Raw genomic sequence first — 17,540 nt, forward strand, 5'->3', positions numbered from 1 at the left:
GGCAACAACATTCAAATTTGAAGAAACTCCCAATATACAGAAAAATACACGCAAATATACAAAACAAGAAAGCATCATGCAGATACTTAGGCAACTGTCAAAAGTTAAGAAAAAAATCTATACAACAAAATAAACATAATTTAAACAAAATTAAACCAGCATTTAAAAAAATGATCAAATTCCTATCATCAACATTCGATCTCCATTTTATTTTGTCCATAAAGAAATATCTCATAAATAAAACCTAGAAGACATTTCTTTCCCAAATCTTAAGGCAATAAAACAATTTTCCTGAATCAATTTTTTAATATTATGGTTTCATAAATCAAACACATACACAGCTTTATCCCACTTGGAAGATCATACACAATAAAATCTGTGCAGCTATTCATAAGTGGGTGTAGTACAAAGTCTCGGCCTGATAGCTTCTTTCCAGAATTTTATTATTTTAATCAAAGAAAAGGAACTATACCTCATCTGCCAGTGAATTTCTTCACCTAAAATGCTTTCTGAGCAAACACTAGAAAAACTTCGTTTTAAAAAAGAAATGTTTATGAAGGACAAAACCTACATTAGCCATTCTACTTTTAAGTGATCTTTCTGGCCTGCTACCTGCTATTCTCTGCACAATGTATAGATCAATAAGCACACTGTGCTTTGGGATATCTATGGTTTTATTTCCTTCAACTGTTATTTGAATTATTTGTTTGTATTTATCTTTCCATCAGTCTTATTATTATGTTGCCAAACTGGATTGTAAACTCTTCAAGGACATGTTCTCAAGCTCATATGACCTCATACAGCTTGGTATCCACTACAATTCCCAATACGACTTGTCTGCATTTGATTTACCCCACTTTGGGAAGGTCTTCCAACCTTACATTGACCCTTGTTATCTGGAAATTTCACTTGTTAAAATCTGCCCCTCACTTCCACTAGTGCACACAACTGTAATGCAGAAACCTGTCTCTCATACTCAGGTGGGCACTTAAGCTAGAAAAATCAGATATTTTGCCCTCAGAAGTTGGACATTTGTAACCAAGGAGTTGATTTCTGAAAATCTTTAGAACTAAGTCAGTTTAACTACAGTATTTTAGATAAAAAGTCTGTGAGACTCCTAGATTTTCATTCTTGGTTGTTTATCTGCTTCTTCGATTCCTCACCATGGCTCAATATAATTCCGTAATTTTTCCTTTTGGGAAGGTGGCTGGAGTTGCTTTCCCTTTCTTTTCAGTTGTGTTTTCAGTTATAATTCTAGGAAACTTAGCTAATAAATACATATTCACTAGAATTAGCATCATGAAGGAGTTTCAAAGAAATATAGTCTTTATGCTGGTCGTGGTGGCTCACACCTGTAATCCCAGCACTTTGGGAGGCCGAGGCGGGCAGATCATGAGGTCAGGAGTTTGAGACCAGCCTGGCCAATATGGTGAAACCCCATCTCTACTAAAAATATAAAAAATTAGCCAAGTGTGGCAGCACACGCCTGTAGTCCCAGCTACTCAGGAGGCTGAGGCAGGAGAATCATTTGAACCTAGGAGGTGGAGGTTGCAGTGAGCCAAGATTGTGCCACTGCACTTCAGCCTGGGTGACAGAGTAAAACTGTCTCAAAAAAAAAAAAAAAAAAAAAGAAATATAGTCTCTACAACAAATTTTAAGAGAAAAAGTGCTGATTCCTTATCAGACCCCTTTGATAAATGAATAAAAATACCTGCCTCTCTATGTATGTATCCTATGAGCAAACCCATTATTAATAAAACATCTCTATGAGTTGTGGCAAATTTTATTACATGCATTTAATTAAAATATTCAATCTGATTAAAATACATTTGAAGAATCCCATTTACACTTGTGCCAAGCTTCATTTACCTTGAGGTAGGTATGTAAGTATTTTTTTGTTGTTTTTTGCTGTTGTTGCTTGTTTGTTCCTAAGTAGAACTCTCAAATCAACATCAAAATAAAGCTGTCTTTTGAAAATAATTTATCGTTCCTAAATTCTTCATTGCATTCTCTATATCATGAAATGTATTTGTGATTAGGAAGAGTCAACATCCCATAAGACATTATATACACCTCCATAATATCTTAAAAAGTAAAGACAATTTTTCCAATAGTGAGAAAAAAAATAAAGCAATCATTAAGAAGTCATATGATTTTGGGATTTGGGGGACAAAGACACTTTGAGAGACCATTTTCATGACAAAGACTGTTCCTTTTTTTCAGAGGCACACAGAATCTACTTAGTAGAAAAATTATTGACTCATAAGGAAGCCCAAAGGTGGAAACCATTTATTTGTAAATCTATTTCTTGAATGCTTGTTTTTGTTTCTTAAATCAAGTTACTGAAATTGGTATTAAGAAATAAAAAAATATTTCATACACAGTCACTAAGGTTATCACTCTGGAAGAAAACACTTGATGTGTATGTATAAGTTACATAATATATTTAGAATGTTGATGATATAAATAGAAGAGGCATTTTAATGCCTCGTAGTTTCCTGGAAAACAACTTACCATCCAGTGTAGTGATGAAAACAAAATGCCTTAAATTCCCCTATCAACATGTGGCTATGTTAAAATTTTAACAATCAGAACACCTAATGTTCAGTCTGGGTAGTAGGACTGGCTGTAGAATACTAGATGGATAGGTTAAAACGGTACCATATGTCTTCAAAACAATGCATTCTGACTAAATGATCGGCCACAGTGCCTTTGGCAACCGTTCCTCTGAAGTTCAACTTAGAAATGGAAAATGAATGAACCTTGTTTACCACTGACTGGTTGTAACTCACTCTAATCTTGCAAAGGAAAGATCTGCTGCCAGGTTTCTCATAATCTCAGGTTTTTGTCATCCTAATTCCTTTCAAACAAAAGGTTTTATTATTTGAAAGAACATTAGAATAAAATTCCTTCTGAGATTACTTCACATTTTCTATTCATAAGCCCCAAATAATAGCACACCAGGGTAAGAGCAGCAGTCTAATATATTCGCCACATGTCTGACCACTGATTACTTTTTATTTAGAGAAATATCCTGGAGATCAGGTATAGGTTTCTCATAGCCATGTGACAAAAAAAAAAAAAAAAAAAAAAAAAAAAAAATTATTGTTCTGGGAGCAACACTCCTCCAGTGGCTCTTGGGTGATCTTGAGGAAGTCATTTCAATTACCCTAGGCTCGGTGTTTGCATCCAACATATGGCCATGCAAACTCTGTATTATTCACTAACTCAGTGATTCAATTCGAAAAGGAACATCTACTAAAACTGAAGGCTGATTTTATCTTTTCAAAAGAAAAGGCAAACATACCAAAGAAATTGCCATTCCTTTCTCTTGGAATATATAATTCATTTTACATGGCGTTTGCTCTTAATGCTTGAAAGCGGGGCTCAAAGAAACAAGCCAAGTGAATAGGAATGTGCCCATGTTTTATTTCATGTAACCAGCACTCACTATGGTGGTGGCTGACTCTTTTTTTCTGGACCACAAAAAGGAGTTCATACTATTTGCATAAGAGATTTAAACAACCAGGCTTCATGTTTTTATCATTTGGTAAAGCTGCCAGAAGAGGTCTGAAATCTCAAACTATCAATGAGTAGAAGAAAAAAAATGATCTTACCTTTTAAAAAAGACTATGGAAAATTAGAAAGGAAAATAAGGAAGAATATAGATAAAGAAAGCAAAGCCAAGAGGAAGTAATAGGGTTTCCAGTACTACGTAGCATGTCAAAACTATCAGGGATTCAGACTTTTTTAATTAAATTTTTTTTCTTGGAGTACAAATAGGAAAAAACGAGTAACTTTTTGATCGTATTGTTTTTCCTCAACATTTGTCTATGATTCTTAAAGGAAAAATAAAATATCACTGAATAAAACCCCAAATCTGGCTTTCTGAAGAGTATTCGACCTTGGAAAATGGTCGCATGCTTGTCACATTTAGTCTATTACATAGTTCTAAGTCTATGTAAAAATAAAAACACATATTGCTGAACAAAGCCTTAGCAAGGCAGGACTGTGATTCAAATTGTCCTTTTCATTCAACACCTTCTGGTGAGTAGAACTAGCCAGGAGCAATGTAGACTGGGATTAAGAAACATGACCAGCTGTCCAATGGAGTCAGGTTCTATGAAACTAGTGGCATTTTCTCTTAGAAGTAATTGAAATAAACAAGATATTTATCGTTATTTCAGCTCAGAGAATGGAGAATATGCATTTGGAGAAGTGAGAAAATAGGATGAATTAGCTTTAAAAAAAATGGAAGAGACATGCTGGTAAGGGCAAAGGAATGAGCTGATAATTTAAGACATTTTATAAGAAATATTTTGGTGGATTTCATTATGTAGTTTTCTTTGGTTTTTCAGTTTTTTCTAACCTATGCACTTTTAGGAATAAAGTGATTATGACTAATGTGTCTAATAGCCAATTTAGTTAATGTAACCAATTTATTTAATAATTATGACTAATGTGCCTTTATATACCTTGTAAATTATAAGCTTTAATTCTCACCAAAAACATATTCTAGTAAATAAAGATTGTATTAGTCTGCTAGGAAAATCATAACAAAATGCCACAGACTGCATGGCTTAAACAACAGAAATTTATTTTCTCACAGTCATGGAGCCTGGGATTCCAAGATCAAGAGGCCAGCAAGGTTGGTTTTTCTTGAGATCAGTCTCCTTTGTGTACTCAAGGTCACCTTGTTGTTATGTCCTCCCATGGCCTTTCCTCTCTGTGTGGGCCCATTCCTGGTGTCTCTGCCTCTTTTTATAAGGACACCAGGTATATTGGATTAGGGCTCCACTCTTAGGACCTCATTTATCCTTAATTACCTCTCTAAAGATTCTGTCTCCACATACAGTCACATTGAGGGTTAGGGTTTCAACACATGAATTTTAGGAGGACACAATTCAGTTTATATCCAGCATGCGATAACTAAACAATTTTTAATGCATTTCCTTATTATAAAGAGACTCCTTCCTTATTCATCCATCTCTTTAAAATAGTTATTACTATGACTTAAGTTTTAGCTTCTCTTTTAATGAGAATAATGCACCTAGATTTATCAGACCATTTTTAGGAAGCGTATTTTAAAAAATTTCAAATATCAAATAAGATCTTGACCAAACCAAAAATTGTAAGCAGCCAATTTAGCATAAAAACCAAGAACACTGTCTACTTTGGTATAGTATTGAAGTGACTCACCGATTTAATCAAACCACACTTAGATGCTAGTGTAGTGACAGAATTTTAGAATAATGTCTTTGAAGAAGTGCCTACATATAACTATTAGAAAAATCACCTGAAGTTTGGAAACAAGCAATAGATTACTAGGTGCTCTTTTATTACTTTTCTATTCACTTTTCAAAATTTAGAACTCTTTAGGAACACAACCTAATGCACAGATTTTTCTCAGGTAAATACACAAATCATTTCTCTCCAATTAAGAGATAACTGTGAAAGTTACAATTTATTGCCCAGAAAGACATTAACTAGTTTTATATCTAACCCAAGAATCTCACCCTAATATGTTTTCTTAAAATTACCTCTATACCTACCTCATCAAATGTTCTTTGAACTGATTTTAACTTTCCTGGTCCATTCATTAATTAACAGGTTAAATAAAATCTTTGACACATGTCTATTTAATATTCGCCTCAGAGGCACAGCTTTACCCTCCTGAAAATAATTCTTAAGCATAACCAATAAACACATATTCATTGATTAATATCTTAGGTTGGCATATTATAATAAACAATCTAATCTGGAAATTGAATCATTAATAGAGAGTATAATACCAAATGATTTATAGTTTAATTTTAAAATTATTTGTCATGCTTTTAGGGAAAAATGGAAAATTAAAACTTTGAGAAGCACCCGGACCATCAAAAAAAATTTTCTGTTATTTCTATGTTTATGTAAACTTATATAGTAAAAGAATAGGTACATTTCTAAATTTCTTGTTTCCCGTTGTTTAATAACCACATGTTAATTCTGTATGTAGGCATTGTGAATACATATTTATAAAGAGAAAGAAGAGAAATTAGTATGATTTTAATCTATGGCTATTTATAATAAAGCAAATCATCTCCAACCTAATGGGCTTTGAACTCCCTATTACTAATACAGCTAGAGTCCCACATTGACTCTAAGTGTTTTGTGGGGGAAGAAAGAAGCTCAATGGTTTTTCTCCCAAAGAAATTGGGCCTAGTGTCGTGGAAGGAAAGGAACTAGCTAGGTGGATTGTTGGTTTATGGAAACCTAAATGCAGGTAGGATCCTTTTGATATAGTCTTACTGGGTCAGTTCTTCTGTTTCTTCAATATTCAAGATCAGGAATCTTTTTCCATTGGGAAGTCTTCCTTGCCTACAAACATTAGCTAAATTAGATGCCTCTGAGCTCCTACGCCGTCCTTTAATTGCACTTAACATGTATTTCATATGTTTTACGATTCTGCCTCCTTCTTTATTCCATGAGCTCAATAAAAAGAGAAACTGCAATGTTTATCATCCAACTAATTTAGTGTTTGACATCTACATACTAAGTAAATAAACCGGGATAAAATATATTTGATCAGAGGAACTAATTAGCTTGACATAAAAACTTGAATACGGCCTTTCTCCCTGACGGTCAGTGCTGGGGCTGAGGAGAACATGCATTTATTAAAAATTCAAGAAAAGTCTAAAAAAACTTTTAAAAATACCCCCCAAAATTTCCCCCCAAATCGGCATCTACTCCACCAGAGAGTTACTACAGTATTTTTTCTTCCTCTTTTATTAAATAACCCGGTCAGCAGCGAAGACCGATCCCGCCCGCGGCCCTGCAGCAGCCGTAAGGAGGAACCACGAGACCGAGGCCTTCCCGCCGTCCGAACCGGACACCGGCACCGTGGCTCCCGGCCGGCAGACAGCGGCGGACAAGCGACCTCGCTTTGTGGCCAGTGAGTTGTTTCTGATTCGGATGATTTTTGTCCCTTGGCGCGTGCCCTTGCTCCCCGCCCCCGGCTCCGAGACCCCAGGCTCGGCACTCGCTCTCCTCCTGTCACGAAAGGGTCGCGGCCTGTGGCCCTGTGAGCAGCCGTGCCGCGATGAACCCCAGCGCCCCCAGCTACCACATGGCCTCGCTGTACGCGGGGGACCTGCACCCCGACGTGACTGAAGCGATGTTCCAACAGAAGTTTAGCTCGACAGGTCCACCCTCACCATCCGGGTCTTTAGGGACCGGCTCACCCACCGCTTCGTGGGCTACGTGTCTGTGAACTTCCTGTAGCCGGCCGACGCGGAGCGTACTCTGGCCACCATGAACTTTGATGTTATAAAGGGCAAGCCTGTATGAGTCCTGTGGTCTCAGCGCGATCTATCACTGCGCAAAAGTGGAGTGGGCAAAGTATTCGTTAAAAACCAGGACAAATCCGTTGAGAAAGCACTGTGTGATGCATTTTCTGCTTTTGGTAACTTCCTTTCGTGTAAGGTAGTTTGTGATGAAAATGGTTCTAAGGGCTGTGGATCTGTACACTTTGAGACACAGGAAGCAGCTGAAGGAGCTATTGAAAAAATGGATGGGATGCTCCTGAATGGTCTCAATGTATTTGTTGGACAGTTTTGGTCTCCTAAAGAACGAGAAGCAGAACTTGGAGCTAGGGCAAAAGAGTCCAAAGTTGGACCTGCCTCAAGTGTAAAAGTAATAACTGATGAAGGTGGAAAATCCAAAGGATTTGGATTTGTAAGCTTTGAAAGGCATGAAGATCCACAGACAGCTATGGATGAGATGAATGGAAAGGAGTTCAGTGGAAATCAAATGTACATTTGTCTAGCTCGGAAAAAAGTGGAAGGGCAGACAGAACTTAAGTGCAAATTTGAACAGATGAAGCAAGATAGAATCACCAGATACCAGGGTGCTAACGTTTATGTGAAAAATCTTGATGAGAGTATTGATGATGAATGTCTCCAGAAAGAATTTTCTCCATTTGGTATAATCAATAGTGCAAATGTTATGATGGAGGGTGGTTGCAGCAAAAGGTTTGGCTTTGTATGTTTCTTCTCCCCAGAAGAGGTAGCTAAAGCAGTTATAGCAATGAACGGTAAAATTGTGGCCAGCAAGCCATTGTATGTAGCTTTAGCTCAGTGCAAAGAAGGGCGCCTGGCTCACCTCACTAACCAATATATGCAGAAGATGGCAAGTGTACGAGCTGTGCCCCACCCTGTAATCAACCCGTACCAGCCAGCACCTTCTACATGTTACTTCATGGCAGCTATCCCACAGACCCAGAACCGTGCTGCATACTATCCTCCTGGCCAAATTGCACAACTAAAACCAAGTCCTCCCTGGGCTGCTCAGAGTGTCAGACCTTATCCATTCCAAATATGACCTGTGCTATCCGCTCAGCGGCTCGTAACCACCACTCCGAGACCAGCTTCTTCACAGGTTCCACCAGTGTGTCCAACACACATGTCCACACAGTGTGTTGCTAACTCATCAATACAGACAATTAGTGCATGTCCTGTAGCTGCTGCTGCTGGCTCCACTCCTGCGGTCCACATCATTCCACAGTACAAATATGCTTCAGGAATTCTCATTCCTCAGCAACATCTCAATGCACATCCACAGGTTACCAGGAAGCAACTTGCTGTTCATGTCCAAGGTCAAAAACTTTTGACTGCTTCCATGTTGGCATCTGCCCCTCTTCAGCAGCAGAAGCAGATATTGGGTGAACGACTCTTTCCTCTTATTCAAGCCACGCACCCTACCCTTGCTGGTAAAATCACTGGCATGTTATTGGAGCTTGATAATTTAAAACTTCTTCATATGCTTGAGTCTCTGAAGCTGTAGTTGTACTACAAGCCTACCATGCGAAAGAGCCTCCAGAAAGCAGTTAACAGTGCTACTGATGTACCAACTGCTTAAAATTGAACAGGGACCACCGAAAAAAAAAAAAAAAAAAAAAAAAACTTGTGTTTCAACAAAGAAAAATATCTAAACATCAGAAACCTAAAATATTTCGGAAAAAATTGCAAAATATAAACAAAAAAGGAAAGCAAACTTTGAACCTTATGTACTGAGGAAATTCCAAGTTTCGCAAACTTACTAGTCCTAGATTACTTATTGATTTGAAAATAACAAAAAAGAGAAAACAAAAAAAATAGGAAAATTTAAAAACAAGCCAGGCGTGGTGGCTCACACATGTAATCCCAGTACTTTGGGAGGCTGGGGTGGATCGCCTGAGGTCAGGAGTTCGAGACCAGCCTGGCCAACGTAGTGAAACCTCATCTGTACTAAAAATGCAAAAAATTAGCTGGGTGTGGTGGCAGGCGCCTGTAATCCCAGCTACTAGGGAGGCTGAGGCAGGAGAATTGCTTGAACCCGGGAGGTGGAGGTGGTAGTGAGCCAAGATTGCACCATTGCACTCCAGCCTGGGCAACAAGAGCAAAAAAACTCCATCTCAAAAAAAAAAAAAAAAATTAAAAACAAATTAACGTTTTATAGATCCTGGGAAAAAGAATTTTCAGCAAAGTATGAAAATTTAAAGCATTCCTTTAATTTTTTAACTCTTAACTGTGGAAAAGCTCAGAATGTCAGTTATGTTTTAAATAACAGAATTGATAACTAAACAAGGAAATATAACTTGGATTATGAAATTCTTGGTTTAATAAAAATTCTTTAAATGGTTAAAAAAAACCTGAATAGGCTCAAAAACATAAGGTGATTATGCAGTGTATGTACACATCAAAGGAGGATGTGGCTGGGTGCGGTGGCTCATGCCTGTAATTCCGTCACTTTGAGAGGCTGAGGTGGGCGGATCACGAGGTGAGGAGTTCAAGACCAGCCTGGCCAACATAGTGAAACCCCATCTCTACTAAAAATACAAAAAATTAGCCGGGCGTGGTTGCAGGTGCCTGTAATCCCAGCTGTTCGGGAGGCTGAGCCAGCTACCCGGGAGGCAGAGGTTGCAGTGAGCTGAGATCACGCCATTGCACTCCAGCCTGGGCAACAGTGTGAGACTCCATCTCAGAAACAAACAAACAACAAAAAAAGAGATGTGTATGCGTTAATACTAATATGTGAATCAAACAATTAGTCTAATTTTTTCCAAAGTAATTGCTTATTTAACCTATTCAACCATTTTTTTTCAAACCTTAATAGGAATATAAACACAATCTAACTCTCAAACAGGTTAAATCTAAACTCTCTACACCTTTATCTAGCAAGTGCTGTGTTGTATAGCTTTCTTCACTGTCACATCACAGCTATGATTTTGTAAAGCATTTATTTTTACATCATTGGGATTTGTAGCTATTAGAATATCAAAGCTATAGGACTATTTCAAATATTCCAAATATAAAAACAAATTTGATTTCAAAGGGAGGTTTTACACATTTAAATGCCTGAAAATAAGGCATATAATAAAGAGCCTGGTAGACTGTTTACTCTGACAATATCACTGAAAATGGCTATAAAATATGATGGAAACACTGAAAAATTACCTTTGAGGAGGATGCAGAATCCGTTTTCTCTGTAAACTGACCCTGAAGATGTGTCAAATTTGTAATATCCACAATAAAGAGTCAACGGCATGACTGGGAGATTTCTTGGGCCTGTAATAAAATATTCATTTTAGTGATTCTTTTTATTTAATGTGGTGAGGTGAAAAACTGATATAGTCTATCCATTTTTCTTTAGGTATCTCTATTAATGTCACTTCTAAACTTTCAAAAAGCATAACTAAACAATGCAAAAAATATTTGTGATTGCCAGAGTAGCACAAGGGAACAGCAAAGACATCTCAGCCATGAAAGAAGGAAACAAATGGGTTAATTTTTTCAATGCTTAAAAAGAATCCATCTGTCAGTAGTCCATCTGATTTGATTTTCTTCTAACTTAAGCTAAAGTACAGGTTATTCTCACACCTCGGTAAGGATGTAAGGTATTTGAAGACGAGTCCTGTAAGATAAAAATGTCAATAATATATTTATTTTTTGTAGTAAGATGCAGCCTTTTGCAGTCCAATAATTCAATTAGGAAAATGGAATATGCTAGTCTGGTTTTTTGAAATTCTTCCCAAGTTTTGAAGAGGTTATTGTTCTAGCCTAGCAGTTATTATTACTCAAAAAATACTAAACTTTTTGGTTTCTATGATGTATTTATTCTATTAATTTTTACTAAGTATTAAGTATGCATTATCAAAAATGATGCATTCTTTAACCTTTCTTGGAAATCATTATTTGGAAAGATAGGCTGGTAGGACTGTTACTAAAATATGTAGGCAATTAATTCCTCATAGGGATAAAATATCTTCCAACAATTAGTAGGTATTATATCCCATTACCAATCTTATTCCATTATGACAGTCAAAAGTTTGTTTCCTAGTCAAAAAAGTGCTTCATTTATCAGCACATATGTATTCTGTGTGTTTCAAAGACTTTGGTAGTTGTCTCCTTGTAATATTTCAGCTTTTAAGCTGCTTCCTTGCCTCACTGAGCTCACATAAGATACATCTGAAAGCTTTAGTACAAATTTACTTCGAATAAAGTCTTCAATTCATTTTCATGGCACCAAAAAGACAGCTTTAATAACTGCAATGACAAATAAACTGGAAATCATTCCAGGCCTTTTCACTTAACTGACAAGTAGAACACTCTCATAATGAGCCGCAGGTTTTACGTTTTCTCTTTGACCATAATAGCTTCATTTAAGAGTGTCAGACCCTGACACTTCATCATTTATCTACATTATTCCTCATCTTCTTTCAAATAAATTATGGAATACTAGACTGAGCACATAAAAACAAAGTGACTTGTTATCAGTAAACAGTAAGATATATTGTCCAGAAGTTCCTCATTTAGTTCCTTTTAAATTTAAGGGCAAGTTATTGGGTGCACCTTTTTTAACTTCCAACGTTTGCATTTTCACAACCATCTTATTTCTCTTGCCACTGGCCTCTGTGCACTCATCCAGAGCCTGATGTGGAAGGCATAAAGTAATCCCATTATCCCAAGGTTGGCCACTGAAGTACAAAGAGGCAGAAGGGGAGAAAATCAAATAAACAACTTTGAGAGAGATTTCTCCACATCTATAAAACTCCCCATCCATAATACATCTTGTCATATTAGAAAATGTGACACTTCCAAAATAATGAACAGTGAAACTGTAACTGTTTTAGCCCTTGGAAATACAGCACTGACTTTAAATGGATGGGTGAATGCCATCTCCTCTCATTGAATCTTTTTTTTCACCTTATAGAACTGGAGGAAATCAAATAAAATCCTGATCGGATTGTATTTCTTTTTGAAACTGTTGACCAAGTTTATGGAAATCCTCACCTCTCTTCCTTCTTACATATTTGTTTAGTATCAATTTCAAAGGACTTAAAGAATCAGATCAGATTAATTAATACAAATATCAGTATTTTAGAAACACTAAAATGTGTTTGTGTGTGTGGTAATACATATTAAAGTCTTATATGCTAAATGCATCAGTGAAAGATGTATAATGTAGATAGTCATAGGCTGATTGTATATTAACAACTTCTCATTGACTTGAGTTATTCTGGAATTAAGCCTTAAGATACTGTTGTTTTGTTTTGCTTTTTCTAGGTATTACAATCAGTTTGGTCATAATATCTCACAGATTTAGCAACAATGTAACATGGAAATTTAAACACTGGTAACTTAGTAATGTTTTATAGATGCCCTACTCAGTGCAAAATTCTGATATAGGGAAATACAAGAAAAGGCTATATGGCATTACCCATCCTCAAAGTTCTCTGCAAATAGGTTTACTTATCTAATTTTGGGATGCTATTTAGCTTCTGAGATTCTATAGTGGTGAGAATAATTTAAGGTGTGAATAATTTATATGCCTGTATATTTATATTTTGAGGAACTTTTCCAAGTTTTAGTTCCTGAGAAGTTGGTGTAATAATATGCTATTTTGGCTCCTTCTTCTAACCCAAACATGAAGATATTTCAGAAAGAGATGTTGATGAATTTCTCAGCCAGCAGATATCATAGAAATGTTCGTGGATGTGCGGGGGCAAAAGAAGATGTTTAGGGCTGTATGTGAACGGGAGAGTGTTGGGAGGTGGAGGTCGAGGTGGAAGGAATGCAAGGCAGAAGAACCTGGAGTAGAAACAGTCTAGGTCATGTCAATTTAGGTAGTCATACATTTTGGTGGAAATGTGCCTTTTCCTTTCTCAATTTTGTACCCTTGCAGGAATAGTTGGCCTAGGAGATGGGGAGAAAAGAAATATCTCTTTAAAAGACAGTGTCTGAGTAAATGTACAGATTATCTCACAAAAGCTCTTTATGCTATGGCATGTCTCCTGCCCCCTAAAGTCACCAAGAAAGACAAAGGCCAGGGCAAAAATTATCATCCCATCCCCAAATATACAACCCAGTAAAGGTGACTAACTCCCAAAGACAACACAAACTCACAAGGGAAAATAAAAAGACAAATATAAGACAAAGATACCAATCTGCAAACCTATCGGCTGAAGACAACAAACTGCAAACCTACAAATTAACTTTAAAATGAGTATGCTAAATATCTTCAAATAAGCAAAAGAAAGTATCGTACACTTTGTTTATTGAAACAAACAATAGTAAAATATAGCAACAATGACAACTAGTAGTTCTGGGTGTGAAAACATCACAGAAAAGAGAACTCAGTATATGGTTCACATACACACAGCTGAAGAATTAGTAAGAGAAATGGAAAATAAGATGACGTAGTTTATTGAGAAGGATTACAAAGGGAGAATGCTAATAAAGGAATGCAGAATGAAGGGGAAGGGTTAATTTACATATCCAAAAAATTCAAACAGATTAAAAAAGAAGTGACTGGAAAAATTTAATGAATTACTGATGTGGAGTTTAACAATGAAATAAAATTATGAGAACTCAGATACAAAGGATTTATGGCAAGTCAAGCAGTACAAATAATAAAAATGACTGATACCTAGAAATGCAGTGAAATCTAAGAATTACAAAAACATAAAGACAATTTTAAAGGCCACCAAGGAGAAAAAAAAATAGATCTTCTATAATAAACCTAGAAACAGATAGTCTTGCTTCTGAACATCTACAGATAATGTAATAAGTAGCAGAGCAGTAATATTTTCAGCATCATAAAGAAAAAGAAATTCAAACCATATAGTCATATATATAAACTACCGTTTAAATGAGCAAAGCCCAATAAAGATATTCTCAAGCACATTTCTTGATAAGTTTCATTACACGAAGAACCTCTTTGATAGTAACATTGGGTATAAAAAGATAAATATATTTAGGTGGTTTCTATCAGCAGAAAAGAGAGTATTAAAAACTATGATAAATAATAAATAATATCAAACATATAAATCCCCTGAAGTTGGTCTTGTCATTATCTTTATTTTATGAAATACAAAATTGAAGCAAATAAATTTCACACACGTAGGAAATAAAAATGCCTGGATTTGAACCCAGTAGTTTAGCTCCAGAGCTTGCATTCATACTTGCTACAAACAATACACATACACACACTTATACACACACACAAACACATACATAATGCAATTCAGAGTGAAAATTCAGAACTCCAGAACTGCTGTGTCATTGAACTCTAGTGAGCACCATTCACATGGAATATATTGTAATAACAGGGACCATCCTTCACTTCGTAGTTTATGTAAAGGGCACCTTCTGGAGCTGTGCGATACAGTGGCTCCGTTTTTATTAGAATACTATAATTGGCTAAGTCTATTTAAAAAACAACAGCTAACTGTAAAACTCATATTTCCACATATGAACACATACTCCAAATTTATAGAATTAAAAAGTGTAAAATTGGTTCAGTAATAAACATTTAAATTAGAATAGAATGGAAAGGTAAGGGACACACATACATACATGGGCGCTTGGCATATGAGAGAAGTGGCACAATAAACCAGCAGAAGAAGTGTGCACAACTTAGATAGAAAATGTTGAGAAAATGGTTTACTATTTGGATACAATTAAGATATATCACAGTTACACTGTACACAATGGTGAATTACGATAGCTAAAATGTCAAAGTTAGGTAAAGAAGGACTTCTGAGTAAGACCCCAAAATTACAAACAATAGATAAAGTTGAATGCCATAGGAACATCTGTGTTGAACAGTAGATACTGCAGATAAGGTTAATATGTGAGTAATGTATTCAGAGACAAAAGCAGACAAAGAATTAATGCTTACAATTCAAGTACTTTTGCAAATCAACTAGGAAAATTGCTGAAACTTAATGGGAAAATGAATAGAAACATTGATGAACAATTTATACAAGGGACAACTAACAAACATCAAAATCATTCAGAATCAAATGGAATAGTAATTTCCCCAGCAAAATTTCCTGTATATAAAAGGTCAAAATTTGAAATAAATACTCTCACCCACATTTAATCATTTTCTTATTATCTAAATTATATTCTGAGGAACAATAGCTGGACTCAATTTTACTATGAATTCTTCAGAAAAAACTGATAAATATCTAAAATACTCAAAATATAATATCTGTAATCCATAGCCAAAATGTAAAAAAGGAAAAATATGTGAATATGAATATATATTTATAATAATAGTTATGACTGATTTATAAGAATCAAGGAAACCAATGAAAAATGGAAGCAAATTTGTATGCGGTGACACACTTACAACTCAGTGTTTAAAAGTGTGCAAAATCTATTTAAACAGAGTTAGTGGCCAGGTGCAGTGGCTCACACCTGTAATCCTAGCACTCTGGGAGGCTGAGGTGGGCGGATCACTTGAGGTCAGGAGTTAGAGACCAGCCTGGCCAACATGGTGAAATGCAGTCTCTACTAAAAATACAAAAATTAGATAGGCATGGTGGTGCACACCTGTAGTCCCAGCTACTTGGGAGGCTGAAGCAGGAGAATTGTTTGAACTCGAGGTGGAGGTTGCAATGAGCTGAGATTGTATCACTGCTCTCCAGCCTGGGCAACAGAGTGGGACTCTGTTTCAAAAAAACAAACAAACAAACAAAACAGGGTTAGCAATGCTACCTATAACATTTTTTTGATGATAGGGTTCATGTATTTATGTTTTCCATCCAAAAAATAATGACTGGCCCTTAGTATTTAAAATAGATGTATAATTAACTAAATGTCCTCATAAACCAGCATCTTAGATGAATTATTACTATAATTATATAAAGAATACTTTCTTTGGTCCCTTTTTTTTCTGCTACAAAGTAAATAAACAAATAATGTATGGTCCATGACTAAGTATAACTTACTTGCATAAATTGATAAACTGTATAAATATGTAATTTTCACATATGAGGGCACAAATGAAGATCCCCTAAGCCAACATGGAGAGAGATACAGGACCTGGAATTCCTCTAAGATATAATAACACCTAAGCCACATCTTAAGAGAGTAGATAGACTATGTGAATTAGAAGACCCAATATTAAGATGATCACTTTCCCTAAATGCTGTAATCCAGATCAAAATCTCATGTGTAGTGATAGATAAATAGATTGAAGCATCAGAATAGATTGCAGAAATAGACACATATTATCAATTGGTTTTCAACAAAGGGCCAAGGCAATAAATGGAGAAAAAAAATTTTGAAAAACATGGTTCCAGAAAAACTAGATAAATGTAAAAGAAAATCAAAACAAGAAAAAAACTTTGACACATACCCCACTCCATACCAAAAAATTTAATTTGAAATAGATCATAGACCTAAATATAAAACCAAAAGCTATAAAGTGTTTTGGAAGAAATATAAAAATATAGATTCCATAAAAGAAAAAATACGAATAAACTGGACTCTATCAAAATTAGAGACTTCTCTTAACCAATACTGTTAAGAAAATAAAGCAGATCACACACTGAGAGGAAATATTTGCAATACACATAACTGAAGAAGGACTTATATTTAGACTACATAAGCAACTTTTAATGATAAGTAAAAATAAAAAATACAGCAAAAATGGGCAAATTCCTTTAGGAACTTCTAAAAGGAAGATATATGATTAGCTAATAAGCACATAAAAAAATTGCTCAACATCTCAGTCATCAGCGAAATATAGTTCAAATGACAAGAAGACACTACTATACACCCCTAGACTGGTTAGAAAAAAAAAAAAAAACAACAAAAAAGAAAATTACTGCAACACCAAATGTTGATGAAACTGCAGAGCCACTGGAACTCCCATTAATTGCTGTCGAAGTATAAAATGGCTCAACCACTTTGGAAAACCAAAAGTTTCTTATACACTTAAACTTATCATATGGTCCAATATTCCATTCCTAGGAACTTCCTAGATAAATAAAAATTCATTTATTATTACTATTGTTCTTATTACAACTACTATATACACATATACATATATACATCTATGTGTATATTTGGTTGAAGTGTATGTCATCAGTATATGGCTCCCGTGAATGTAATATCACATATACATATATACATGTAAGTGTATATAGTAGTTGTAATAAGAATACATGTAGAATACACATACATGTATATATGTATATGTGTATATAGTAGTAGTTGTAATAAGAA

General features: G+C 35.5%; 1 protein-coding gene and 1 long non-coding RNA gene across 3 annotated transcripts in view; both read left to right on the plus strand.

Annotated features, from left to right (window-relative positions):
• The window catches only part of LOC129057986 (uncharacterized), a 53,583-nt gene that overhangs the window by 25,255 nt on the left and 10,788 nt on the right, over positions 1–17,540 (plus strand). The window contains exon 1 of one of the 2 annotated variants that reach the window (XR_008522773.2): positions 6,788–6,934. The exons of the other annotated variant lie outside the window; for it this stretch is intronic. This is a non-coding gene — a long non-coding RNA (uncharacterized LOC129057986). Of the gene's footprint in view, positions 1–6,787; positions 6,935–17,540 lie in introns of those variants that run through there. 2 annotated transcript variants of the gene reach the window in all.
• LOC103889954 (polyadenylate-binding protein 1) lies at positions 6,864–10,577 on the plus strand. The gene is given in 4 exon segments (XM_024243610.3): positions 6,864–7,187; positions 7,190–8,809; positions 8,812–8,851; positions 8,853–10,577. Coding segments are annotated over 4 exon segments (1,812 nt in total). The 5' UTR covers positions 6,864–7,081; the 3' UTR covers positions 8,899–10,577.

This window comes from Pongo abelii, chromosome 11 (genome assembly GCF_028885655.2).
Source record: "Pongo abelii isolate AG06213 chromosome 11, NHGRI_mPonAbe1-v2.0_pri, whole genome shotgun sequence".
NCBI classification, from domain to species: domain Eukaryota; kingdom Metazoa; phylum Chordata; class Mammalia; order Primates; family Hominidae; genus Pongo; species Pongo abelii.